Source organism: Magallana gigas, chromosome 2 (assembly GCF_963853765.1).
Source record: "Magallana gigas chromosome 2, xbMagGiga1.1, whole genome shotgun sequence".
Taxonomy (NCBI): domain Eukaryota; kingdom Metazoa; phylum Mollusca; class Bivalvia; order Ostreida; family Ostreidae; genus Magallana; species Magallana gigas.
In genome coordinates, this window is record NC_088854.1 from 15,845,576 (window position 1) to 15,869,409 (window position 23,834).

A 23,834-nucleotide genomic window follows, 5' to 3' on the forward strand; every position below is an offset into this window, starting at 1 on the left:
TAATCAATTTGTGGCAATGTAAGTGTGTTTGCTACGGATATAAAAACTATATTCAGCGATTTCTTTACAAGTTCGGTGTTCATAACTTCAAAATCAACTGAACAGAGTGAAGATATCGTAGATACGGGGATACCAAATTCTATTCTTGTTTACAACGGGGGTCATTTTTCTACGGGGGTCATTTCTCTTCATGTTTAACATGAAGAAAAGGGTCATTTTTCTTCAGAAAAATCCAATTTTTGTACAGCAAGAGGGGTCATTATTCTACGTCGAAAAATGACCACCTGTCATTATTCTACGGAGGTCATTATTCTTCTTTACACCTAATCCAACTTCTGAAATGGTGAACCTGAAAAACGTTTAGTTCCTGGTAAAAACCTTTTAAAATCCATTAACAACTACTCTGTTAGAACCATTGCCGAAATAAAGAGATGCTGAGGTCATTATTCTCCAACATACCATGAATGTAATCAGTAAATTATCAGATCATATTTTTCTCCGCTTTGATCATGACAGTGAAACGTTTTTCAACAATGTCAATTTCACGTCTTAGTTCCAGTCAAAACGATGAGTATTGCCTTAAATGAGCTCCAATGCGGCTGTTCCAAGGACTTCCCTAGCATATTCATTTTAACTGAGTGTTCTTATATAACATAAATCAAGAACAGTATTAATAATCGTATTAAATCAACATCAAATGTTAAAGAAATATAATTCAAAGATATGTTAAAAATAAGAGAAGGGTAATTATATCCAACAAAATATTCTATGTCATATCAGATCGATTGCCCATCCCTGTGTGACCATACGCATACTAGCAATATCTTTGGAGTTACACGGAACAGCAGTCTAAATGACCTAGATAGTGACAGCGCTGCATTGCATTTACTTGCATTTCCCGATACATACTATTATATAAGGAATAAGGAATCATTTTTTGAGTGTTATGAGGTGATCATTTTGGTCGGGGCGTGATCAAATCCAATAAAGTCCTTCGGGCTTTATGATAGATTTGATCACGCCCCGACCGAAATTATCACCTCCTAATATTTAAAGAATGATTCCTTATTACTTATGTTTATTTTAAGCCATCGTACGATTAAATATTTAAATATAAATAATCAGACCCCGCTGGCGCCTCAATTTGGCGTCGTTTGTATTATGGGTTATATAGTACAAAATCGATACGTAGTGTTATCACAGGCAAAGGCACTGGAAAATGTAAATATACTATATTACTTTACCCGTAACTTAAAATACTGTGACGACATTTACTTACAAAGTACACTGTGTAGAGTCACTAAATACGAATAACACATTAATTTAATACTCAAAATTTGGCAGCCCTATATTGATAACATATTGCAAACTTGTAGCTTTAGCCAAAACATCGCTGACTCTATAATCAGACAGATCGATTAAAGATGTCCAGATTGGATAGAATAGGATGCAGAAAAACAAGTGTATTCTGGGAAATATGCATCTTCCATCAGTTACAGCCGAGGAGAAATTTAAATTTTCAGATCCCTGTCTGATATCTCAAAACTGTCACGAAATTGTCATTTTCCATCTCTGATATCAACTTCACCGCAGTTAATATCAATGACGGAACGGTAGTATAAGGTAGATAACACTAAATTTGGTTCGATAATTTTTCACAACACCTGCAATAGCTTTGACTTCCAATACACGTACAAAGTCAAGAAATTGTCAAAACAATGTGGCCTCTATTGCTCAATTTAATCCCTCTTCTGGCTACGGGTTACTCCGACCTTCGTTTGAATCCAATTTTGAATGCGAGTGCAGTTGCACTCGGTAAAGAAAACGGAGTGTCCGAAAATGAACTAAATGAAACACACAGGATATGTACAAAGCCGGACGTCGTGTATCAGTCCGCGGGTCCCGTCAATATCTATCTCAATGGTGGACTAGTACAGCAAGGTGGGTCTTAACAATAAATTTACAGGACGTACTTTTTTGGTTTATCATTTTCTATGTGCTTTCTCATTAAACGAAAACGTATAACGATGAAGTACGATTCTCCAAGAGGGGTTTACAATTTGCCTTAATTAGTCTGACCAATTGAATTTTTTCCAAGGCATTACTAATGAGCTATCAGGATGTATAAGTATATGATTCTATAATTAGTACTACATGTAGTAGCCAAAACCATACCATAGTGAACCCCGTCTAAGTAAAAACTGGTATTTCGACATATATCAGTATATCTTTGATATTTACAGGCGGTAAAGAAAGTGTGATAAACTTCACAGCAGATAACACAAAATGCAGCAATTGTCCTCAAGGACCACCTGGACCAAAAGGCGACAGGGGACCTCAAGGTTCCCAGGGACCTAGAGGTGACCCCGGACCTCGCGGGGGCCGAGACAATGGGACTCACGTAACGGACATGTTTGTGGCTTTCTCTGTGGTTATGGAGGCGAGGCCTTTTGGTCCGTACAGTTATTATAAGGTAGTGCAATTGATATGATATCCTCTGCATATTTTGTTTTACGAAGTTGTAGATAAAACAAAGTTATTGATGGTTCTGAAATTTGCTCTTGTTTCACAGAAATCGTTTTTTTATATATATAATTTCGCCATAACTTTACATCAAGAGCAAAAAAGAGTAAAATTGCTACAACAAAATAGATTTTGAAACCTCAGTTAAGAAGCTTCATTTTTTGAATATTCAAAAATATTGAAAAATATGAATCTTGTCCATAAACAATCGAAATATTACCGTGATTTTATTGTTTCATCAAGGTATCTTTAATGACATTTCCACAAACCAAAATGAAATTTTCTAAAGGCTTATGAGTGGTTTATTCACAACTTAAAATTAGGTTTCAAACTTTTGCGTGAATTTGATGACGGTGATATTAGAAACGGTCCATTCTCTGCAATTTGTTATGAATAATTGACAGGCTCAAAGGAAATAAAATGCAATTGTCAGACAACCATTAGCAAAGCGCTCACTATTACGTCTTTATTTGAGACAAAGAATGTCGGTATAATGCTATCTTTTGCAAAACTTTCCCCCAAATTCAATGCTTTTTTATGGGCGCCACACAGTTGGGCAATAAAAACTTTTGAGCTTTCTTTTTAATGATTTCATGTATTACGAAACCGTTCTCAATTTGATTTACTTATCCTGGCTATTCCACAATGCCTAGTAATGATGAAAAATGTACGTTGACAAAATCGCTTGTTCATTTTGAACAAAAACTATTTGTATATCGAAATACCAAAAATGCACGTATTTTTGCATAGTTGATTTTCTCTCATAATTTTGAGGATGAGCTCCCACGAGTTCTTTCGATTGATTTAATTGAGTCGTTGAATATCATTCACAATTTGTGGTGTGACTCTGTCCCCGAGAGTGTTAGGAATTTGTGGCTACTTTACCGCCTTGGCAAAGTACGTATAATTGTGAGGAACTTGCGTCGGCGCATCATGCTACTGCAATATGCCAGCTCAGCAATTTCAGTTTTTAAGGCCATAACTATTAACAGCTTATGTTTCCATTCTAATATTTCAGTCAAACATTTTAAATTTTTGACGGGAACAATTAAATGCTTTTCCAAATTAACGAATGAACCTGCATCTCGCGATTGAATTATTTACAGTTAATGTTTTCTTTTCCATATTATCTATTTTAACTTTTCTAAATATAGAAAGGAGCAATATTTAGCGTTTCTGAAGTTATAAATGAACATGTATCCCCTTGTTGATACAGAGCGAGAGTACTGTTCTATACAAAAATAATACCATATCTACCGAGAAACTTTATTGCTTTGACATAATTTTAGTTGTGGTTTAGATCATACAGTTTGACAACGTGATCAGTAATATCGGATCTGGGTACAACGAGGACAAGGGAGTGTTCACGGCACGTATCCCCGGATATTACCAGTTTACCGTGCACGCTCACACAGTGGTCAACAAGCAGGCGGAGGTCAGGGTCATGGTAAATGTCAAGGTCAACTGGGTTTGACTTCAGTTAAAAGCTTCAGCTAGACCTTGTAGTCAATTCTTTAGTGGGTCCATTTAATGGAAAAATTCGTTTTGATTTTAAAACCACTACGCAGAAACAATTTCAATTCTTTTGTGTACACCAATATTCTCAAAATCTGAGACGTTGGAATCAGAAAACATAGCGCAGAAATTTACCTGCTAAGCAACAATTATACTTTTGCAAAATGAGACTTTAGTCTTTGGCGTTTTATTCGAAAATGACATCCAAACATGACATCGTAAACACGCACAACCATCACATGTATATACTTACGTTTACACGTCCCGAGTAAAATGCATAAACTATTAAAATGTACGATATCTTTTCAGTTTAACAGTGAGCGAGTGGTGTCCGTTTGGGCTGACGGAACGATAGGTCACCGGGAAGAAAACACCGCTCAGAAGGCACCCATGAGTCCGTTCATGTCCGCCCCTACACCCAAGTCCACCCCAAAGCAAGTGCACGAGATGGGATCCTCCAACAGCTTCATTATTAAAATGAGCAGGGGTCAAAAGGTCTACTGTCTCCTGCCAGCCAATCAGGTGTTGGCTGGGCTCGGGTTCTCGTCATTTTCCGGACATTTACTGAGAGTAACAAGTGATTAAGACCGGAGGTAGAGAATCAGAGCAATGAAATGGTTGAAACTGATCACCGATAAATTCATCCATGCATTATCTGATGTATTCAGGAAACATAACTTGATATTTCAACCTGGTTTTGTTTTTATGTGTGTTATCAAGAAAATGCATAAACAGTCCTAATACAAATAATAAACATAACTAAGGCACTTAAATAAAAAAAAAACTTGCCTATGTTAAACAAGTTACTTTTTATGATGCAAACATAAACTATTGATTCCAGTTAAACATTAAAAATATCTGCATATTAAATCTGTTTTACTATTTTTTCATTAGTCTTATACAATTCAATTAATGTACATTGTTTTTCTTATTAAAAAAAAGTGTTACTAGTATAATACTAATACGAATACCCTGAAATTTGCTGTAAATTTTATTTTGAATGTTTTAAAGTATTTCATAACATCTGACAACAGGTATTTGCAGTATATGATGACATACACACACTCTATAATAAGTCTAAAAAGGCTTGAATGTCAAAACATCATTGAGTTGAAAATATGGCAAATCCTGTCAAATACACAGGAATTGTAGCCATGTAAAGTGTCTATAGGAACAAATGATAATACAAATGTACATTGTACAGGAAGTTGAGAGACCCTGGCTCTGTCACCGCTGACTGAATGGGGAGGCCTCAAGGTTCTGTTCCATTAACTGGATGTCCTGTGCATCTTCTTTAATGATATTCACTAAATGCTTAAGTCCTTCTTGTTGTTGTTTCAAGAGCTGAAATAAAACCCATGGAAACAAATAGTTTAGCTGATTATAAATGTGCTACAAGCACAAAATCTCTTCATTATTAAATACAACATGGGTTTAATAAAGAGCCATCCTGCATGCAAAGTATATTAAGTTACTTATTTGTTTAATGATAACATCTCCAACATTTCATGGTTACTTCCAGACCACACCAACAGAATTATTCCACATGCTCTGATCATGAACAGGGAGGATCTAGACTCACATGTTTGATTTCCTGCTGCAGGCTTGGATCCATCTGGTAGCTGACGTCTGCTCTCGTTCCCGCCAAATGATTCTGCATGCGGATCTGGGACATCAGCTCATTTAACCGCCCCTGTCATAAATATGATGAAATTGAGACATAATTCTTTCAACTTCCAAGTAAAAAAAAAACAAATTTATTCCGCCTCCTTTCTAGAGCTTAGAATGTGAGAAAACAACAGTCATAACTTGAGCTAATGCTGTGACCTCAGTAAAATGACCTCAAGCTGAGGGGACCAAAAACCTAGACAAGCTTATATTTGATCTAAAGTCTCATTTAAACAGCACGGGATTAAAACAACAAAACAATTTCAGTAGTTCATAAGCAGTTTGTACCTTAAACTGTGTTGGGTGGTTGAGTTCGAGTTGAATTTTTTCCAACTGCACTCGAAGTTGTTCTTCTTCTGCTTGAATGGAATATCCCATTTTTCTAGAAATCTCTTGTTTCACAACAACCTGAAAAAATTAGTTTAGATATAATTCATAGGCATAGAAATGTGTAACACACAATTAAAACCCATTCATACTTCCCTCCAACGGACTATATTGTGAGAGATTTAACTTGCTGAGCTCTGAAAGCATTGAGCTCAATAGAATCATTCATTATTACTAGTGTGGGCTGGTAAAATTCCGCTAAGGGGACAAGATTCACAATCTAGGATGTGGCTCTAATCTCGGGGGTGGAATTTAACTATTAAACACAAGTTCATAATGAATGATTATTTTTCTTGAAATATTTTATGTAAAGAAACAATGTTCAAAAACTTTCCGTTACGACATTCATAAGTTTATACTTTTGGTTTATCCCTCTGCGTGCCACAAATAGTGCAAGTCTAGAAGAGAGCAAGCGACAATTTGTTCAATGAAAATATGATAAATTGTAATTAATTTAGCCCCCCAAAAAATGACTTTTTGATTAGCTCATTCCATCATTTATCATTTCCTTACAGCATGCAATGTTTATTTACATTTCATAGCAGCATAGTAATACACAGTGTCAGAAAGCAAAATCTCACATTGCTGTTTTACACTCAGTGTACAAAAAAAACCATACCGGTGATACTGTGAGAAATATTAGTTACCTGTGAGATCCTGTGTATCAGCTACTCGTAAGAACCTGTGTATCAGTTACCTGTAAGAGCCTGTTTAGCAGTTACCTGTAAGAATCTGTGAATCAGCTACCTGTAAGAGCCTATGTATCTGTTACCTGTAAGAGCCTGTGTATCAGTTACCTGTAAGAGCCTGTTTATCAGCTATCCGTAAGAGCCTGTGTATCAGTTACCTGTTAGAGAAATGTGTCAGTTACCTGTAAGAGCTGTATCAGCTACCTGTAAGAGCCTGTGTATCAGCTACCTGTAAGAGCCTATGTATCTGTTACCTGTAAGAGCCTGTGTATCTGCTACCTGTAAGAGCCTGTGTATCAGTTACCTGTTAGAGCATTGTGTCAGTTACCTGTAAGAGCTGTATCAGCTACCTGTAAGAGCTGTATCAGCTACCTGTAAGAGCTGTATCAGCTACCTGTAAGAGCCTTTGTATCAGTTACCTGTAAGAGCTGTATCAGCTACCTTTAAGAGCCTGTGTATCAGTTACCTGTAACAGCCTGTGTATCTGTTCCCTGTAAGAGCCTGTGTATCAGTTACCTGTAAGAGTCTGTGGCTGAGCTGTATGTGCTTCCTTTTGTACTCCTCTAACTTTGCCAACATGTTCACCTGCTTCTGTTGAAGTGACTCCAAATCCTCAGCAATCAACTGCATGTAAGAAAACAATTGACCAAATGTATAACCAATATTGCTATTCTAAAGAGAAAAATTTCTGAAGATTTCCTCCATATTATAAACTTAACATCTCCCATGAGGCTAAATTTTGGACCTGGGTGTCATAGTTTTAACAATTTCAAAGAACACCTATCTGAAAAATATCTATACATGATGACAACCAGGGTTTAATATAAACACAACAGTAGTTTTTGTAAATTCAAGTATCAATTTGTGGTATTGGTTTCAGCTCTACAGTGAGATACCTGTAACCACCATTTCCCCATATATATATGTACACATTCATATTCATTCATAAAGTACACCAGTGCTACAGATCAAGTGTCTACAGATCTAGTGTCTTACATCGAGGCGTTGCTGATGAGCCTGGGTCTGCTGCTCTTGATGCTTCAGTCGCTGGTGCAGGGCCTTAAACCCAATCATTGGAACAGGGACCAAGCTGTCTGCATCAGGGTTGTCTAACTTGGCTTGTTCCCACAAAAAGGGATGAATACCTGTATCAAAAAAAAATGTTCATGCACATTTGTTTATATGGATCAATTTTATAAATTTACTAGTAATTTAAAAAGTTTGAAAATATCTTCAAGATATTCTTAATAAAGGTATGCACAACAGTAAATACAGTCTAAAAAACTATACATACATGTATTTGAGCATACAAGGCTATCAGGTGTAAAGAATTTTAAACATTTAAACGACTTTTTTAAAGCTGCTTGGTCCGATTTTATATCAAATTTTATGCACGCTTTTAAACGATGGCTATGCTTAGTATATGTATAATAATAGACATTGCAGTAGTTTTACCCGTCAATCATGCCAAATTTCAATGAAGAAAAATGCGTACAAAATTTGCTAACAAAACAAACGACATTAAAAGGTACCGCGTTATTTCGCCTCATGTTAAATTTCACCCCTGACGACGAGACGTATGGGTATGGTTGTATTACGACTTTGACATCGCTTTAAATAAAGGTCGAAATCATCAGACAAATTACAAATAAACATGATTGTGTACGTTTTGTTCGCTAATATTTCCAAAGTCTGCTTTCTTTACAATCGATACATAGCATGCGGGTTGAATAACCCTAATCATTCGGGGGACGAAACCAAGCGGTTTCCTTTTCTAAACATTCCCGTGATGCATTTTGGTTTGTTTTTTCGTTTGCCCAAAGAGAAATTATTTTTATTTACTTTGAATATTTCTAACTTTGAAAGAAGACTCATTCTGCTGGTTTAAATAGAAAAAAGTCCATAACTTTCTAAGATAAATGATTTGTATGGAAAAAATTTTGATACTGTAATTACAAAAAAATCGGACCAAGCAGCTTTAATACATTTAACAGTACTTAAAACCAACATATTCTATCCACTGGAGTACCTTCTTGTGGGGTGTCCAGGTACTCTTTTAGTGCCTGCTCCGTAAAGCCCATCTTGGGGACAATGTTCTCCACCACCAGCTTACTCTTCAGCTGAATCAGTTGTCCATTAAGGAAGTTAGTGGTCTCGTTTGAAGGAATTCTTCTTGCAGGTCCTGAAGCAGGTCTTTCAAGGATGTAAATCACAAATTCTGTCCTGTAGAAAATATCATTTCACATTTTAGTTCTGACAAGATTAATCTACGAAAATTAATTTTCTCTATCAATTGATATCAAGCAAAAAATTTAACATGTACTACTTTTTAAACGATTTACTTAACTCTAGGATCAGTTTTTAATATAGATGCAGTTCTCTGGAATACATGCATAACTTAATGCCCTGAAGTATTGATGTTGCATCTTGATGTCAAGAGTTTTGAATTTAAATGTGAGCATACATAAATGCAAAAACTGAAGCAAAGTAGAAAACATCAGACACTTCTAAAGCAACACAATGTTCCCTCTTAGTGTAAATAACATCATGGATAAAACTCCATTTTCATTAAACATAAAACTATACTAAAATGAGCCATAATGCAGGTTTTCCTTTTCAACTAAAAAATTTTGTCAATATATCTCGTAGAAAGTTCTTACAGGTTATCTGGGAGCTTCTTAATGCCTTCCACACACACAGAGAGTTGAGGCTTGCTTCCAAAAATCACAAAGAGCGTGTCCACAATCTGCTGTTGGTTAGCTCTCACCTCTGCTTCAGGTTTCTTTATGAACAGAGAAACCAACCCATCTTCATTCTTTGTCTTTGGCAGGCGATTATACCCCACAGCCTAACAAAATCAGACAGAGATTATACATGTACCGGTAATACACCCAAAAGGATAGCAGGATTAGACAGAGAAATGAAGTCTCAAACCGGTACTAGCATATATCAAGTTTTAAAACTCTGCAAGAAAAATCATGAAATACTGTGTTAAAAATTAAAGAGATTCCAGCCTTTTTGTTAGAAGTAACAAAACAAAGTTTTATATCTGAAAGTCTAAGATTGCTAATGAGAAACATAAAGACTTAATAACAACGCAGTCAAGAACTTAAAATAGTTGTGCTGATTATTTTCAATTGACACAGGTTCAAAAACACGTACAATTTAACACTCATTATATTATTGATTCTTAAATCATGCTTATTCCAATTGAATATTAAAAATAACAAATAAAATTGATATGAAATGATTGACATTGTTTGTTTAATCAATAATTTTCTAATCTTACTTTGAATCTACAGTAGGGATTATCTGGAGTGAATTCAACACTTCCTCGTGGATTGTATATTCCTTTCCCTGTGCCCCATGCAGCCTGTAGCTGATTCCATTTGGCTATTATGGCATCCCTTTCATCTCCATATATCTGTGGCAGAGTCACAGCCGATGCAATGTTCTCCAAGTTGGATGTAGCCTGCTGTGGCTGCTGGGCTTGAAGGGGATTTGTCTGTTGGGCTTTTAATTCATTAAAAAAATGCAATAATTAAAAAAAAAAATTATTCCGATTCTTTGACTTACTGTAATCTATAAATATAAACCAAAGAAAGGAAAAAAAATCAGCTCTGTTTTTAAAACTTAAACTTACCCCCACCAAAACCAAATGCAGACGTGGAAGTGCTTGTTCCTCCAAGGCCTGTTCCAAAACTCTAGAAAAGGGAAAGTTTAACCAGATTAAGAAAATTTTTACCACATTGAAATTTTGTGTTCAGTATCATTCAACACTTATACATTTTAACACTTTTCTTCTTTTACAAAACAATTTTATTTCATGACACATGTCATCAATATTGAAGAAATTATTAAACAAAATAATAAAGTGAGTATCTGATTTGAATATTCAAGACAGGATTTAAACTAAGCTCTTTTAATTCAGGTAGATTTGTACAAATGAATCTTACTGGAAAAGCTGAACCTCCTGCAAATGCTGATGTGCCAGTATTTGCACCTCCAAATGAGAATCCTGTTGTAGCAGTTGAAGCAGGTGCTCCACCAAATGAGAACCCTGTAGAGGCACTGGAGGCTGGGGCACCACCAAAGGAAAATCCTGATGCTGTAGTGGCAGCAGGTGCTCCAAATGAAAAACCTGTGGCTGCTGTTGTTTTTGCTTGGGTACCAAAACCACCTGTAAATATGTATATTGATACTGTCATACTATTTTTTAACTAATAAATTTAGGAAGAAAATAAGGTCAAAGAGAAAGAGTTTTAGTGTTACATACAAAAATATGTTCATATCAGTACAATGCAAATTGCTGTTTCATGACTGCATGATTGCATACATTGTAAATTACCAGGCCTAAGCCTAATTTACCAAATGAAAATCCCAAAGAGGTTGTTGTAGTGGGCTGTGTTCCAAACCCAAATCCTGGTGAAAAAAAAATTCAAGAATCCATGCATTAAGGTGGAAGGCTACATCGTCACAACATGTCTGACTTCCGTTCGAAACGCCATTGTGTTCCGGATTGATAACATTATGTCGTGGTACAAAATAGCTATACACCGTTTAATTGAACTCTCCTAACTAAGGAGATAAGATAGGAAATCACCAAAACGCTTAGAAAATATGTCAATTTTCTTCCTGTTTAAAGCTTTTAACTAACATTGATTATCAGCTGTTTTGTACGGAAAACGTGGAATCTAAATGATATACAGTTTCCCTGCTCTGCTGCTATATTGGCAATACATTTTTGTCATGTCATCTGCAACAGACGATCATACATATGTGACGGATTATCGATATAGGTAAGCAGATGTCAAATTTTCATTTAAACTATATATGTATGATGAATATAAAACGAAAGTACCGTAGTACGATCTCTTGAATTGATTCTAACTTTCCAAATTAAAAAAAAACATTTGCAGTAAAAGACTTTCATTGAAACTTTGACATTAAACTAATGTATTTTGATTAACATAAATACAGCTAGGTAGCAATAGCAGTGGAAGCCCGGATTTGCAAGCCAAATGAGGGAAAGACAGAAGTCTGAAAAGGAGCATGTTTTTCATTTCCACACATGCATGTGTATCACTATGGACATCTAATGTATGTATTAATATGCGTATGGTTGTTGTTTATAATTGCTATTGTATATAAAAAAGTAAAAGGCAATTTATAATATAATTAACTACTTATATTTTGTTTTAAAGAGTTAAATATATATATAATGCATTCATCAAAAGTATAATTTTTCAGCTTCAAACATTATCAGAAGCACTACTAATCTTATATCTACATATTTAGCATAGACCTGTTCCTTTTTTTAATTTTTCTTCGTGGTTTTTCTTAATTAAAAAATTGATCCCAAGATATTTGAGACCATGTAAAATAAAGAAAGACAACTCTTAAAACAGGATCTTTCATACCAAGATTTTTGCAATAATTAAGTATTTCCTTTAATTTTTCAATTTCATTCAATTTCTTTTCTTCATCCCATTGACCGACGAATATTGTTTATATTTTCAGGCTTTTGTGGGATTTTGTCCAGCAGTTTGCCTTAAAAGAATTTTTTTATATTTTAGTTTCATATTTATGTGGATTCCAATAAAAATCATACAAACTTTATTCATGATTTTTTTATTTTTCATTTCTAAACTTAATAACATTTCACTTTCATAAGAATTTTAAAACAGAAATGTTTAAAATTTTGATAAATAAGGGGTTATCTGGAACCAGATTGATATTTTAAAAATTCTCTAGAAAATAGTGTACTGTATTTTGAGGTCTATTATTGTTGAATACTGTGCCTAGTATTGGTAACAAATCCATGCAACAAAAATCTCCTACACTTATTTGGTGTAGAGATCCACCTTAAAATATTAGAACTAAATATAGAAAAGGGAATTCCCATTTGTATTATATCTGACAGAATAAAATATTTGCATAAAAATTAAAAACAGTAAACAAGTTAATTGATATTAGTGCTCTACAATATGTAACTATTAATTATAAAGTTACAAATCAACGTAAACAACGACAGTCTTATTTACTGATAGGTAGTTTGAAGTTCTGGATCGAAACAGTGGTATACCTGTAGATGGTGTGGAGGTCCCGAATCCAAAGGAGGGCGTTGATGTGGTACCAGTAGCACCGAACGGTGTTGTTCCAACTCCAAGACTAAATGCCATATTTCTTAGGTAGTTTGGCTTGTCAGACTAGATTTCATGTCCTTTTAATGAACTACATTCTATCTTCTACGAGCTTAATATCATGCCATTTTGCTTTCCCGCTCGTCTCTTTTTATCTTCACCACAAAAGATTTGGTCAAGGGCCATAACTGAATCTTTTTTTTTTCATTCCGGTTAGCAGTCATCCTGCCAAGTGGATCGTTTTATTATCTGTAGGAATTTCAAAATAAAGAAAGCCTTGGTAAAAATAGTGGATATTTTTGACAGATTTTTAGTCACTACAGCATGTAAAGTGGGTCATTGGCCTAGTTATGGGAAAAACAGTACTATATACAATACAGAAGGACACAGTGTAGGCCTACAACATAAGATAGATCTATATATTGTAGTTTTTCCTTCATAATGGATATTTTTTGCACCCCTGAGTAAATGTAAACCTTGAGAAAGACATTTTTCAAATGAAGTTGAATAGGAATATATCCTTTTTTTGCTGTATTCATACTGCAGTATTGATCTAACAATTTATATTCATCTTCAACTTTAGAATTTGAAGGAAAAAAATTAAGATCTGTCTCAAGGTACGTTTACTCAGGGGCGCAATCTGGCACGTCATGCAAATTCACAAAAAATGAGCTAAACTTATGGTTTCATATATGATATCCTATTTGTTTATTGACTGTAAACTATGGTTTACGAACCGTAAACTATAGTTAACCATTCGTTACTTAGATATCTAAGTTCTTTATAGTTTCCATATGAAAAAAAACACATCTGGTTAGGGTTAGGCCAAAATATTCAGCTTCGGATAATGAACAAAAACGTTTTTGGTTACTCAAAATTGAAAGTGAAGACAAGGAAATTCTTAATCTTGTGGTCAAATTTATAAATGATAACATGACACATTATGATATATTAATTATACTTCCTCACTCACTTACTTATTTACTTACTTTAAAAGTTTACTTACTTAATTACTATTGGTAATCGAAAATCTGATTGATCCCTTTTTAAAGGGTCCGGGGGGGGGGGGGGGGGAGGGGAGGTCGGGTGGATGCGGACCCGGCCCCACCCCCTTTAGAAATCATTTTTTTAATTAACATTGTAAAATTCACCCCCCCCCCGGGCAAAGTCAAATATCCTTCGGACCCCCTCCCCCCTCCGGAAAATTTGGATCCGTGCATGTCCTATTTATTTGCACAGCGTCCCTTCAGTAACCGATCGACCTTCACCTCATGAGTTGGGCATGTTTAAATTACATCTATTTAAAAGCAAACCCCGTACAGCGGTTAGACCTTATCAGACACACAGGTGACAGACCACAGAAAACTGAAAATGTCAAAGCCGTTCGTTTTCGTTTCACGTGTTCCCCCTCCCCGGGGTATGGAGCTGATCGAGGAATTCTGCACGGTGAAAGCGATGAGGGACGATCGATTTATAACCAGACAGGAAATGTTGGAGGGTGTGGTCGGTGTGGAGGGAATACTGTGCCACCCCCCAGATAAAGTCGACAAAGAGGTGCTGGACATCGCTGGTATGTAGGTTATTGGGGGAAAACCCCTCAACTATTTTTATTACAAAGTACGTCATTCGAAGCATCGACCGAGGTTTGCCGAATGATCCGTGATAAATGCCATTCGGATCACGCTCGCCCTTTTCCGTAACCGATAAATTTGCGGTGACGGAAATGGCCGAGTAGTTACGATTGGATAAGGTTAGAGGGGGGGGGGGGGGTAATTGAATTTGCCGGGGAGTGGGGTCCGAGGCATATTTGTTATATATAACTTCAGTATAAATACTAGCAATTTGAATTTTCAAGGGTACCCCGACCCTATGGAGGGTAATCGTGTTCAAAAATCCAGACATGTAAACTTGTAAATCCGAATATGCAATCGTGTTGATGTGTGAGCCTGAGCATGAATATGTGTAATTCTGATCGTGTAACCTATAAAACTCGGGCATAAACACGTGTAAGATTTGACTCAGCTCCTTCGCATGATGCACATTTTGCAACTTTATTGTTTACATTAGTTAATTAAACCTTCAACTTTGCACACTTTCAATCCGTAGTTTCTGCATTTGTAACTTCAGGCTCGGCAATAGCACATCTGACATGATACAAATTGACAAATGTAAAGTCTACAAGTAATAGCTTTCCAAAAAGCTTGCCTGACTAAACAAAATTATTCAATGGAAGCATGCATGTATCAATTAGGTTATCTTATCAGAAATGAATTTTAATTTTCGCTGCTGATCATAAATTTATAAACGGAATATGCAAATTTAAGACGAAATGTAAGTCTTATCTTCGATCTAGAATATGTACATATATATCACTTAATTATGTACATATTTATCACTTAATTCAATATTTTTTTAGGAATGTGCACATATAAAATAATATTTAAGTGCATGTAAGCTTGAAAGCTGGAGAGTAAATAGTCGTTTTTTTTTAAAATTGTATTTATTATATTAAGATGCAAAATCAACTGAAAGGCATTTTTAAAAAGTTCTAACCATATGAAATATGAAAGGGTACAAACACGTATTGTTTTTTAATGTGTGTGGGCAGCTTCATCAAAATCATCTTGACAAGCAATTAAAAAAGGGTGAATTCTTCATGAAAAATAACCTAACTGTAACTTCAATTCAATTAGAATTCCTTATTTGCAGTTTCATTTATTGCGTGCTCCTACAAAAGTGGAGGGGGGGGGGGCAAATCTATGATATTTCCATTTGTCATATGAGGTTTAAGAAAATTGCCAGCCGCCAAAAAAGTGGGGAGGGGGAAGCAGCCCCCCTCAACCCAACCCCCGAAGCTACGTGCCTGTGATGTAAACACATGGTGTGCTCTGGGGTGTTCGCATGATCCCAACGGACTCGTCAACTAATCAGCGCGCAAAAACTATGAATGAGACATTATGGCGCGAAATCCTGCTATTACCGTTCACACAACAAATGAACTCATCCATTGGCAGAGATCCATGGGGAGGGGGTCAGATGAATATTATATTATACTTTGGATCGGGTGTCTTCGAAGAAATCTATCGAATTAAGAAACACACTTGATTAGTAATTGTTAAATGTAGTAATGTACATTTAGTAAGACACGCGGGTTATGACCCCTTTTCAAGATTAATGAAATCTTCCAACTGAACGAAAATCGGGTCACACCCCGCTTTGGCGATTGAGTTCCTCCAGTAAACATACTGGTCAGCCGTATATAATATATATTTGTTTTAATCCAAACTGATGACTCTTTTGTAATAATGATAATCCAACACCAATTATTACTTACATTGTACCGTAATAGACAATATGTTACAACTTGTTGCCATGACCCCCTACCCCATTTTTTACCGTTCAAATATGGTGTAATGCTGATCTATTTTTAAATCAGGATTACACACGTGCATTGCATGGTGACCGTCCCTTTTACTTGAAAACACTTGCCTGCTGTTGTTATTACATGCCATATAACATTTTCATCAATTGTGAATATAAATGCTGACATCTTAAACATGCATCGGTTAATCTTTTTTGTGAAATATCATGATATTGCTTGTCCCATTGTCTGCACTGTTTCGGAGAATGCAACTTTTAAACCTTAGATATGCCTGACGTCATGACGTCAGGCAACAAGTTTGTCGAATTTTGACATGACCTTATATGGAAACAGTGACGTCACTGATAGAAAAAGGCTAGCTGCAGGTAAAGGCATGCCGTAATCGCCGGAATAGGGACGGAATAAAAAAAAAATATTAGGTAAGCCTATAATCATATTATCTCTGGATAACAAAATTTCATAAAGTATTATTTTTCGGAAATTAAATAATGAGATTGGTGTACATTTTATCAAGAGAATGTATAAAAGAAGCGAGTAAAGAATTCGATCGGCTTCAGATATCCTCTTAGAACTTAAAAAAATACATTTAATGACTTTGTTTGAATAAACGTGTATAAAGATATAATACGCATTTTTATTCATAGGCGTCTGAACCGGGAGGGGGGGGGGCTAGGGGGGGACTTAGCCCCCCCCCCACTTTTTTGCCAAGTTAGACCTAAGCATTAGGAACATAGCAACAGGGAGGATTCAACCCCCCCCCCTACTTTTTCCTCGCAACAAACAAAATTGTTCCCTAAAAGACCTTTTAAAAAGAGAATGAAATATTAATAGTGATATTGAAAATTAGAGTCATAGTAGGTATACTAGCACCCCCCCCCACCCCCCCCCCCCCCCCACCACCACCACCACGGATTAGGAATTTCATGATTGGGGGGGGGATTGGGCAGGTAAGATTGGAGTTATTGGTATACCCTCCCCCACGGATTAGAATTTTCATGATTATGGGAATTCTTGTCAATATTTTTCATGATTAGTTCAGCCCCCCCTTTCAATTTGCTTCCGACGCCACTGTTATTAGAGTACATGCAACAAATTGTTAAAGTATAGGCCTCGGCTGAATTAAGAAAATATCTCCAAATGCATCCTAATCGCTACAACAAAGTTGTGACAAGACCCCCCCCCCCCCACGCGAAAAATTACACGGGGTCCGTCAGCTGAGTTGCAAAGTTATCGATAAGAAAAACAAACTATTTAAAGACATTTGTTTTGAGATTGTGATAACCCGGTAATATGAGACATAAGAAGCGACACCCTCTTTAAAAAAAAATGAATAAAAATTCCAAAGATAAGGTTAACTGTCGTGAAATTAAAATGTGTATAAATTATTTTAAGAAATGTTTCTTTGCATTGTCTTGTCGGCGATATATAGGAAAAAAGCCTATCATGCAGGTAAAAATTGACATTTTTTAAAAATTATTTTAAGCAATTATTACGGGATTGAGTATGACGTCCTGAATGTCGGTTCAATACAGACTCACTTTGTGAAGTTGTCTGATAAAAATTTTGGAGAGCTAGTATAATACAGCTTTACAGTCACTTGTAAACTAGCTGCAGGTCTGTAGCTCCCTGTCTAAAAATACAGATGGACGATCTTTGAGCTACAGTGCCTCCCATAGTAAAACTTCAATTTACGGCGCACACAAAATATGCGCTAGTTTTTATTATTATTATTAAAGATTGTGTTATTATTTATCTTTCACTTACACAACAACAAAAAGTATAAATACATGTAAAGTAACATAAATTTTTCCGCGAAAAATTACCAAATCCTTGCAGGTCGTTTATTCTAACTAATTCAGAAAAATAACAAGAGTAAAAATGGGGTACTCTATATGCAATGTTTTTGCCCAAAAATGACTAAGTTCAACAGCTGATATTTTTATAAATCATCAGAAATCAAAATCCTAGCAATTTGCATACTTCTGATATATATGTATAAATGATCTGCAAAAGAACAACTTCCTATCTTGAAAACTGTTCGAGGAGTTATCGGTACAATAAGGGTACCTTTTTGACAGCCACTCGGCCGTCTGCAATTTTTACTATTTCAATAATCGGAAACCCGGTTAAAAATTCACTCTCAAAATTCTTAGAATTCAGAAGCAATGGAGTTACATGGGACCTCACGGCGGTCTTCGAACCCCATGCCGCTCAAAATATATTTACCCCCTTAGGAAATTTCTTGATCCGTCTCATTTCTAGAAAAGAGTGCGCATTTCAAAAATTATAGCGCATTCGTCACATCGGCAACGATTTTTTTTTCTACATGAACCTCTTCCTGTTTGGTCCAGTTTCAATCATACCTCAATTTTTTTTCTCTAAAAATAATACCGGTGTTTTCGATAGAATGGGTGTCGTTCATTAAAAGCTTATTGCAACAGTTAAGCTGAATATTATGTTTATTTTTCGTTCATTCCGGTCCGGCGGTTACGGCATGCCTTTTCCCGCAGCAAGGCAGTTGCCATATAAGGTCATGTCAAAATTCGACATACTTGTAGACTTTACATTTGTCAATTTGTATCATGTCAGATGTGCTATTGCCGAGCCTGAAGTCTACGGATTGAAAGTGTGCAAAGTTGAAGGTTTAATTAACTAATGTAAACAATAAAGTTGCAAAATGTGCGTCATGCGAAGGAGCTGAGTCAAATCTTACACGTGTTTATGCCCGAGTTTTATAGGTTACACGATCAGAATTACACATATTCATGCTCAGGCTCACACATCAACACGATTGCATATTCGGATTTACAAGTTTACATGTCTGGATTTTTGAACACGATTACCCTCCATACGACCCACCCATCTCCTGTAGATCTCTAAAGTCCACGGTCTGGAGTCCGTATAGCTCTCTCCCCCAGAGAGGATGTTCGATATTGCAGTTCCAAACGTTCTTGTTTAACAAAAAAGCCCTACCGGATATCGTTTTTTCGAACTGCCTGACTTGGTTAAGTAACAGACTACCTACATATTGGTTTGCGACGAATATACCGTTGATTAGTTTTTAGATATGAAAAATGTTCATTTACAGTGCAAGTCCCAGCAGTTAACTGAGGTTTGAGTCAATTTCTTGGTTTCTAATATAAACCTTGATAAGGTAAACGAGGAATGATTATACATCAATACATCATCATATCATACCAGCAAACATATATTATATCAAATTAAATCATGCGAAAATTAGACCCTACGAGGGTTATCCCAAACTAGCGTAGACAAGTGTCGTTATTCAGTTAATCGAAGACAAAGGAAGATGAAATCCGTGCCACAAAGGGTTCAAGAAATTTGAATTCAAAGAATGTCTTAAATTCAAATATTGTTTGAGATTAGATTAGTGAAATGAAAGCATGTTAGATCAAAAATTCGACATGCGGTGCAATGTCAAAAACAAAATGTTAAAATCAACATAGTGAAAAGAAAATTGCGAGGAAAAGTACTTTTCGAATAAAAAATTCAAATAAAACATACATTGATATTTGATAATAATTCTATTATTCACCCAGAAAATGTTTCGGCTATAACAAAACTTTTAAATATTTTATAGCGCGTTTTGTGACAAGTCGAAAAGTTAACTCATAATAAAATGACGATGTCAGCGTTTAAGGCGGCACTGCAGTAACTGATAAAATTTTGTAAAGACCATGAAATAAATCCTAAGCGGCTTTGGAAATAAATGAAATTAACAAAATCAATTAGAAATACGTTTTGTGAATAAGTAGTTAAACAAAATTGAAAAAATTTGAACAAGTATAATGACAATAAGTGGAAAAAAGAAACCCCGAACGATATCAACGGACGTCAAAATGCTGAACGACACATTTCGGCAAGACGTACGTTAGACAACAAGTAATACAGGGCAAGTTTTGAGCCGACAGATCGTTTGTACTTCGACATATTGAAAACAAAAAACAAAACTAGAAATATACGTTGAATGTGCACTCAGGGTACATTTTCAAAGATAATATTTTTTCTAAGACATTTTCGGAAATAAAACGTAAATGTTATCGTAAACGATGTGGAGGGTTTAGCAACAACGTAAAACTGGAAATTTTCGACGTCGCACATTGCGCCGCCTGACAAAACTTGTTGTTACTAATTATTCATTATTTCTCGAGAGATAAATAAAGTACAGATTTGAATTTTTCAGTATTGTTTGCCAAAGGGTCATTGAAAAAAACATAGAAGTCTAATGAAATTGCAGTGAACAGATTATAAATTATGTGCCCTGTCTACATTATTTTGGGACAACCCTCGTATATCACATAAATATATATAGCCGTGTTAATAAATAGGCTTCGGATATATTAGTTTTTATTTTTGCACAGGAAAATCGTTGAAAAGTGTGAGTACCATGTCCGTCGGTTTGGAGCATATAGATTTAACTGAGTGCAAAGCCCGAGGCATAAGTGTCGGTTACACACCCGGGGTACTGACGGATGCTACAGCGGAGACCACCGTCTCCCTACTACTGGCCACTTCACGCCGACTGAAAGAAGGTAGGTGTCACCGATACAGGTAATGCTCTTGCCATCGATAGTCGTCGTCAACTATCTTTTTTTTATCATCTTTACACTGTTGATTATTTGATACTTATAATGTCTTTGATAAGGTTGTGTCTTGCACATGAACATTGAATTTATTAAGTTGTATTGTAATATAAACGCTTGAAGTTGCAACAGTATTTGGATTTGTGTCTTCAATAATGAATAAGAAACAATAAAATTCTTTGGTAGAATACCTCCCCCTTTTCTTTTAAAGTGAAAAATATTTCATAATTGGTTGAATCTGATAATAACATTAACAGTTAACCGCAGAAGAAGCTTTAAGTTTTAGATAAAACTTGAAAAAACAATGCACTCTCTAGCAGATATACTGTCTAGCTACACGGTAATGATGAGCAACGGAGCTTCAACCCCCCCCCCCCCCCCAAAAAAAAAAGTAATTTCTAATCCCTGAGAATCAAATACTAGTAGTAATATGTTAGTCTTAATTTCATGAGACCTAATAATTATAAAATTCATCTTTTTTAGGTGATTGAACGTATATTCAGAGTTATCTTTCTTTTATTTGTCAATATATTCTCATTTGAAAAAAAAAAGATCCACTAAAAGAAGAGTGTTGACGAAAGTAAAACAAGTCAATTTGCTAATATAACTTTCATTTCTTCTTGATGCTTTCAGCATTTTCTGCTGTTGTTGATGGCGGTTGGGGAACTTGGGAAAATGGACTGTATTTGTGCGGGAAAACATTGTTAGAATCAACCGTAGGAATAGTGGGATTAGGCAGAATAGGATTGGCTGTTGCTAAGCGACTGCAGCCGTTTGGAGTCCAAAAATTTCTGTATAGCGGAAATACCAAAAAAGAATGGGCTTCGGAAATTAATGCTGAGTTTGTGAGCTTTGAACGTCTGCTAGGAGAATCAGACTTTGTAATAGCTTGTTGTTCTATGAACAAGGATAACATGGGTTTATTTAATAAAAGTGCATTCAGTAAAATGAAGAACAACGCTATTTTCATCAACACGAGCCGTGGTGTCCTGGTTAATCAAGAGGATTTATATGATGCATTGAAGTCGGGGACTATTTTGGCTGCAGGATTAGACGTGACCAGCCCGGAACCCCTTCCGCGCGAACATCCTCTACACACCTTGAAGAACTGCGTGATTACCCCTCATATTGGAAGCGCCACGGTGTATGCACGTAACGCGATGGCGGAGCTAGCCGCTAAAAATCTGATCGCAGGCCTGAAAGGAAAAAGGCTGCCATCGCCAGTACCACAATGAAGTGGTTGTTGGGACAAATATTGGGGAATGCAGAGTATATATAAAATTTGTGTTCAATATATTGTATAATTAGAGGGTAAAGCAAATATACCCAATAAAACAGAATGCCACTTAGTACAGGTACACTGTAATTATTGCATTAGGTTTAAAAAATGTATATTCATTTCAACATTTAAATATAATCTGCTTTGCTTTGTACAGAGAATTAATAATAGTTTATATAAAATTTTCACTAACACAGAGTCCTTGGTCCCTGTGTGATTTCATTTAATATATTTACGCATTGATAAAAACTGATATGTAGATAAGATATTTTAAATTTTTATTTTAAAATGCAATATAAATAAATAAATAGTTGAAATTCACATGAAATGTAAATATAGACATACATTACGAAAAACAAGTGTTACAAATATTCTGTAAACCGTGAAATCAACGCCATTAAAATATATAATAAGATGATTAAATTAAATGAACTAATAACAAACACTTTTCCATAATTGATCTGTGTTGGAAAGTCCAGAAATTTCTTTTAAAAGTTCCATAAACTGGTAGGAAAGATGATGGTCGGAAAACAAAACAATAATACTGAAAAGGTACATGTCATCGCGCCAAAACAGCATATGATCATTGAGCAGGAATCATTAAGCACCACACCAATACTCCTGAAAACACCACAAAGCGTAGATTTATCCTGAAGCAAAGCAGAAAGTAGAGACGTATGTGGTAGCCATCTTGTTTTGACGAGTGATGGACTAGAAACTGTTCACCCAAAGCAAAAGTCTGCTTAAGGCACTACACCGTTAGCGTGGTGTCGGCTGCACGGGGCGGATTTTGCATGTCGATTTCACTACTCCATTATCCTTCCACATACACTTCTTGCAATCGGCATAGAGATTCATCTTGGCCCAGGCGTGGCGTCCGTTGTCCATGAATGTGTTTTCGAGCTTCCAGGACTGACTGAGTTTGGCCTTTGAAGCCTGTGTGGGCCTTCCTACCCTCTTGGTGATTTGGTCCACGTCGCCCTCAGTCATAGTACTGGGGGATCGGGTCTGAGCGGCGTTGGCCAACTGTGGCGGAAGCTGGGGATTCCTTTGATAAAACCAGGGCGATGTTAGTGCAGGCATTTTGCACGACTCTTCCGTGCGGCTATATAACGGGTGTCTGCGGCTCTTGATTTAGAAAGTGAAAAACAGAGTTCGATCACTCAATATTGTAAACAACGGCAAAGTAATCCCTGATAAAGTTCGATCACTTGCTTCTAAGAGACGCGGGTTCACTGAAAACTTTCGCCGCTCTAGACAAGGACTGACTCAATGTTTGGTATTAAACAGCTAATCCTATACGCCTTGGTTCATCGATTCAGTAATAAGCAAATTTTGGTACGAGTTCAAATACCCGATATGCATTAAAGCTATAATCTTTCAGTATCCAATATATATGAACAATAATCTGAACTGTTTGAACAAAGGCAAATACGGAATTAAGATCACCTGAAGAGAAGCTATTGATAATGTCAAAATCTCTTCAATCCGTTTAAAAATCACCTTGTATTAGTGCCCTTCAGGTTAAATATACACACAGACCAGCTTACTCCACGAGATTTAATGTGATGTAATGAAATATTCAACTCTTTGCAGTTTAAAAAACCCAATCACGTGATTTTTGTATGACGTCGCTGTCTGTCA

General features: G+C 35.9%; 3 protein-coding genes and 1 long non-coding RNA gene across 6 annotated transcripts; 3 read left to right on the plus strand and 1 right to left on the minus strand.

Annotated features, from left to right (window-relative positions):
* The first annotated feature begins 1,361 nt into the window (after positions 1-1,361).
* LOC105343652 (complement C1q-like protein 4) lies at positions 1,362-4,796 on the plus strand. 2 transcript variants are annotated; one of them, XM_066075237.1, is made up of 4 exons: positions 1,362-1,941; positions 2,244-2,473; positions 3,824-3,958; positions 4,348-4,796. In XM_066075237.1, exons 1-4 carry the CDS (start codon positions 1,719-1,721, stop codon positions 4,621-4,623), a joined length of 864 nt encoding a protein of 287 aa, XP_065931309.1. In that variant the 5' UTR covers positions 1,362-1,718; the 3' UTR covers positions 4,624-4,796. The 2 variants fall into 2 exon arrangements, with proteins under 2 accessions (XP_065931309.1, XP_034304092.1); XM_034448201.2 differs by having other exon boundaries at positions 1,379-1,941; positions 3,824-3,970.
* Positions 4,797-5,015: 219 nt separating this feature from the next.
* LOC105343646 (nucleoporin p54) lies at positions 5,016-13,097 on the minus strand. Of its 2 annotated transcripts, XM_011451086.4 has the most exons (12): positions 12,868-13,097; positions 11,151-11,204; positions 10,739-10,962; positions 10,426-10,486; positions 10,072-10,295; positions 9,443-9,630; positions 8,812-9,005; positions 7,779-7,927; positions 7,299-7,406; positions 5,995-6,114; positions 5,621-5,731; positions 5,016-5,382 (listed from the first exon to the last, which is right to left on the minus strand). In XM_011451086.4, exons 1-12 carry the CDS (start codon positions 12,962-12,964, stop codon positions 5,266-5,268), a joined length of 1,647 nt encoding a protein of 548 aa, XP_011449388.3. In that variant the 5' UTR covers positions 12,965-13,097; the 3' UTR covers positions 5,016-5,265. The 2 variants fall into 2 exon arrangements, with proteins under 2 accessions (XP_011449388.3, XP_011449389.3); XM_011451087.4 differs by lacking the exon at positions 11,151-11,204 and having other exon boundaries at positions 12,868-13,096.
* LOC136272756 (uncharacterized) lies at positions 11,428-12,401 on the plus strand. The gene is made up of 3 exons (XR_010710816.1): positions 11,428-11,581; positions 11,763-11,882; positions 12,303-12,401. It is a non-coding gene; the product is annotated as an uncharacterized lncRNA (long non-coding RNA).
* Positions 13,098-14,167: 1,070 nt separating the features above from the next.
* LOC105343645 (glyoxylate reductase/hydroxypyruvate reductase) lies at positions 14,168-22,388 on the plus strand. Its single transcript, XM_011451085.4, has 3 exons — positions 14,168-14,495; positions 20,690-20,860; positions 21,545-22,388. Exons 1-3 carry the CDS (start codon positions 14,297-14,299, stop codon positions 22,144-22,146), a joined length of 972 nt encoding a protein of 323 aa, XP_011449387.3. The 5' UTR covers positions 14,168-14,296; the 3' UTR covers positions 22,147-22,388.
* Positions 22,389-23,834: the final 1,446 nt, after the last annotated feature.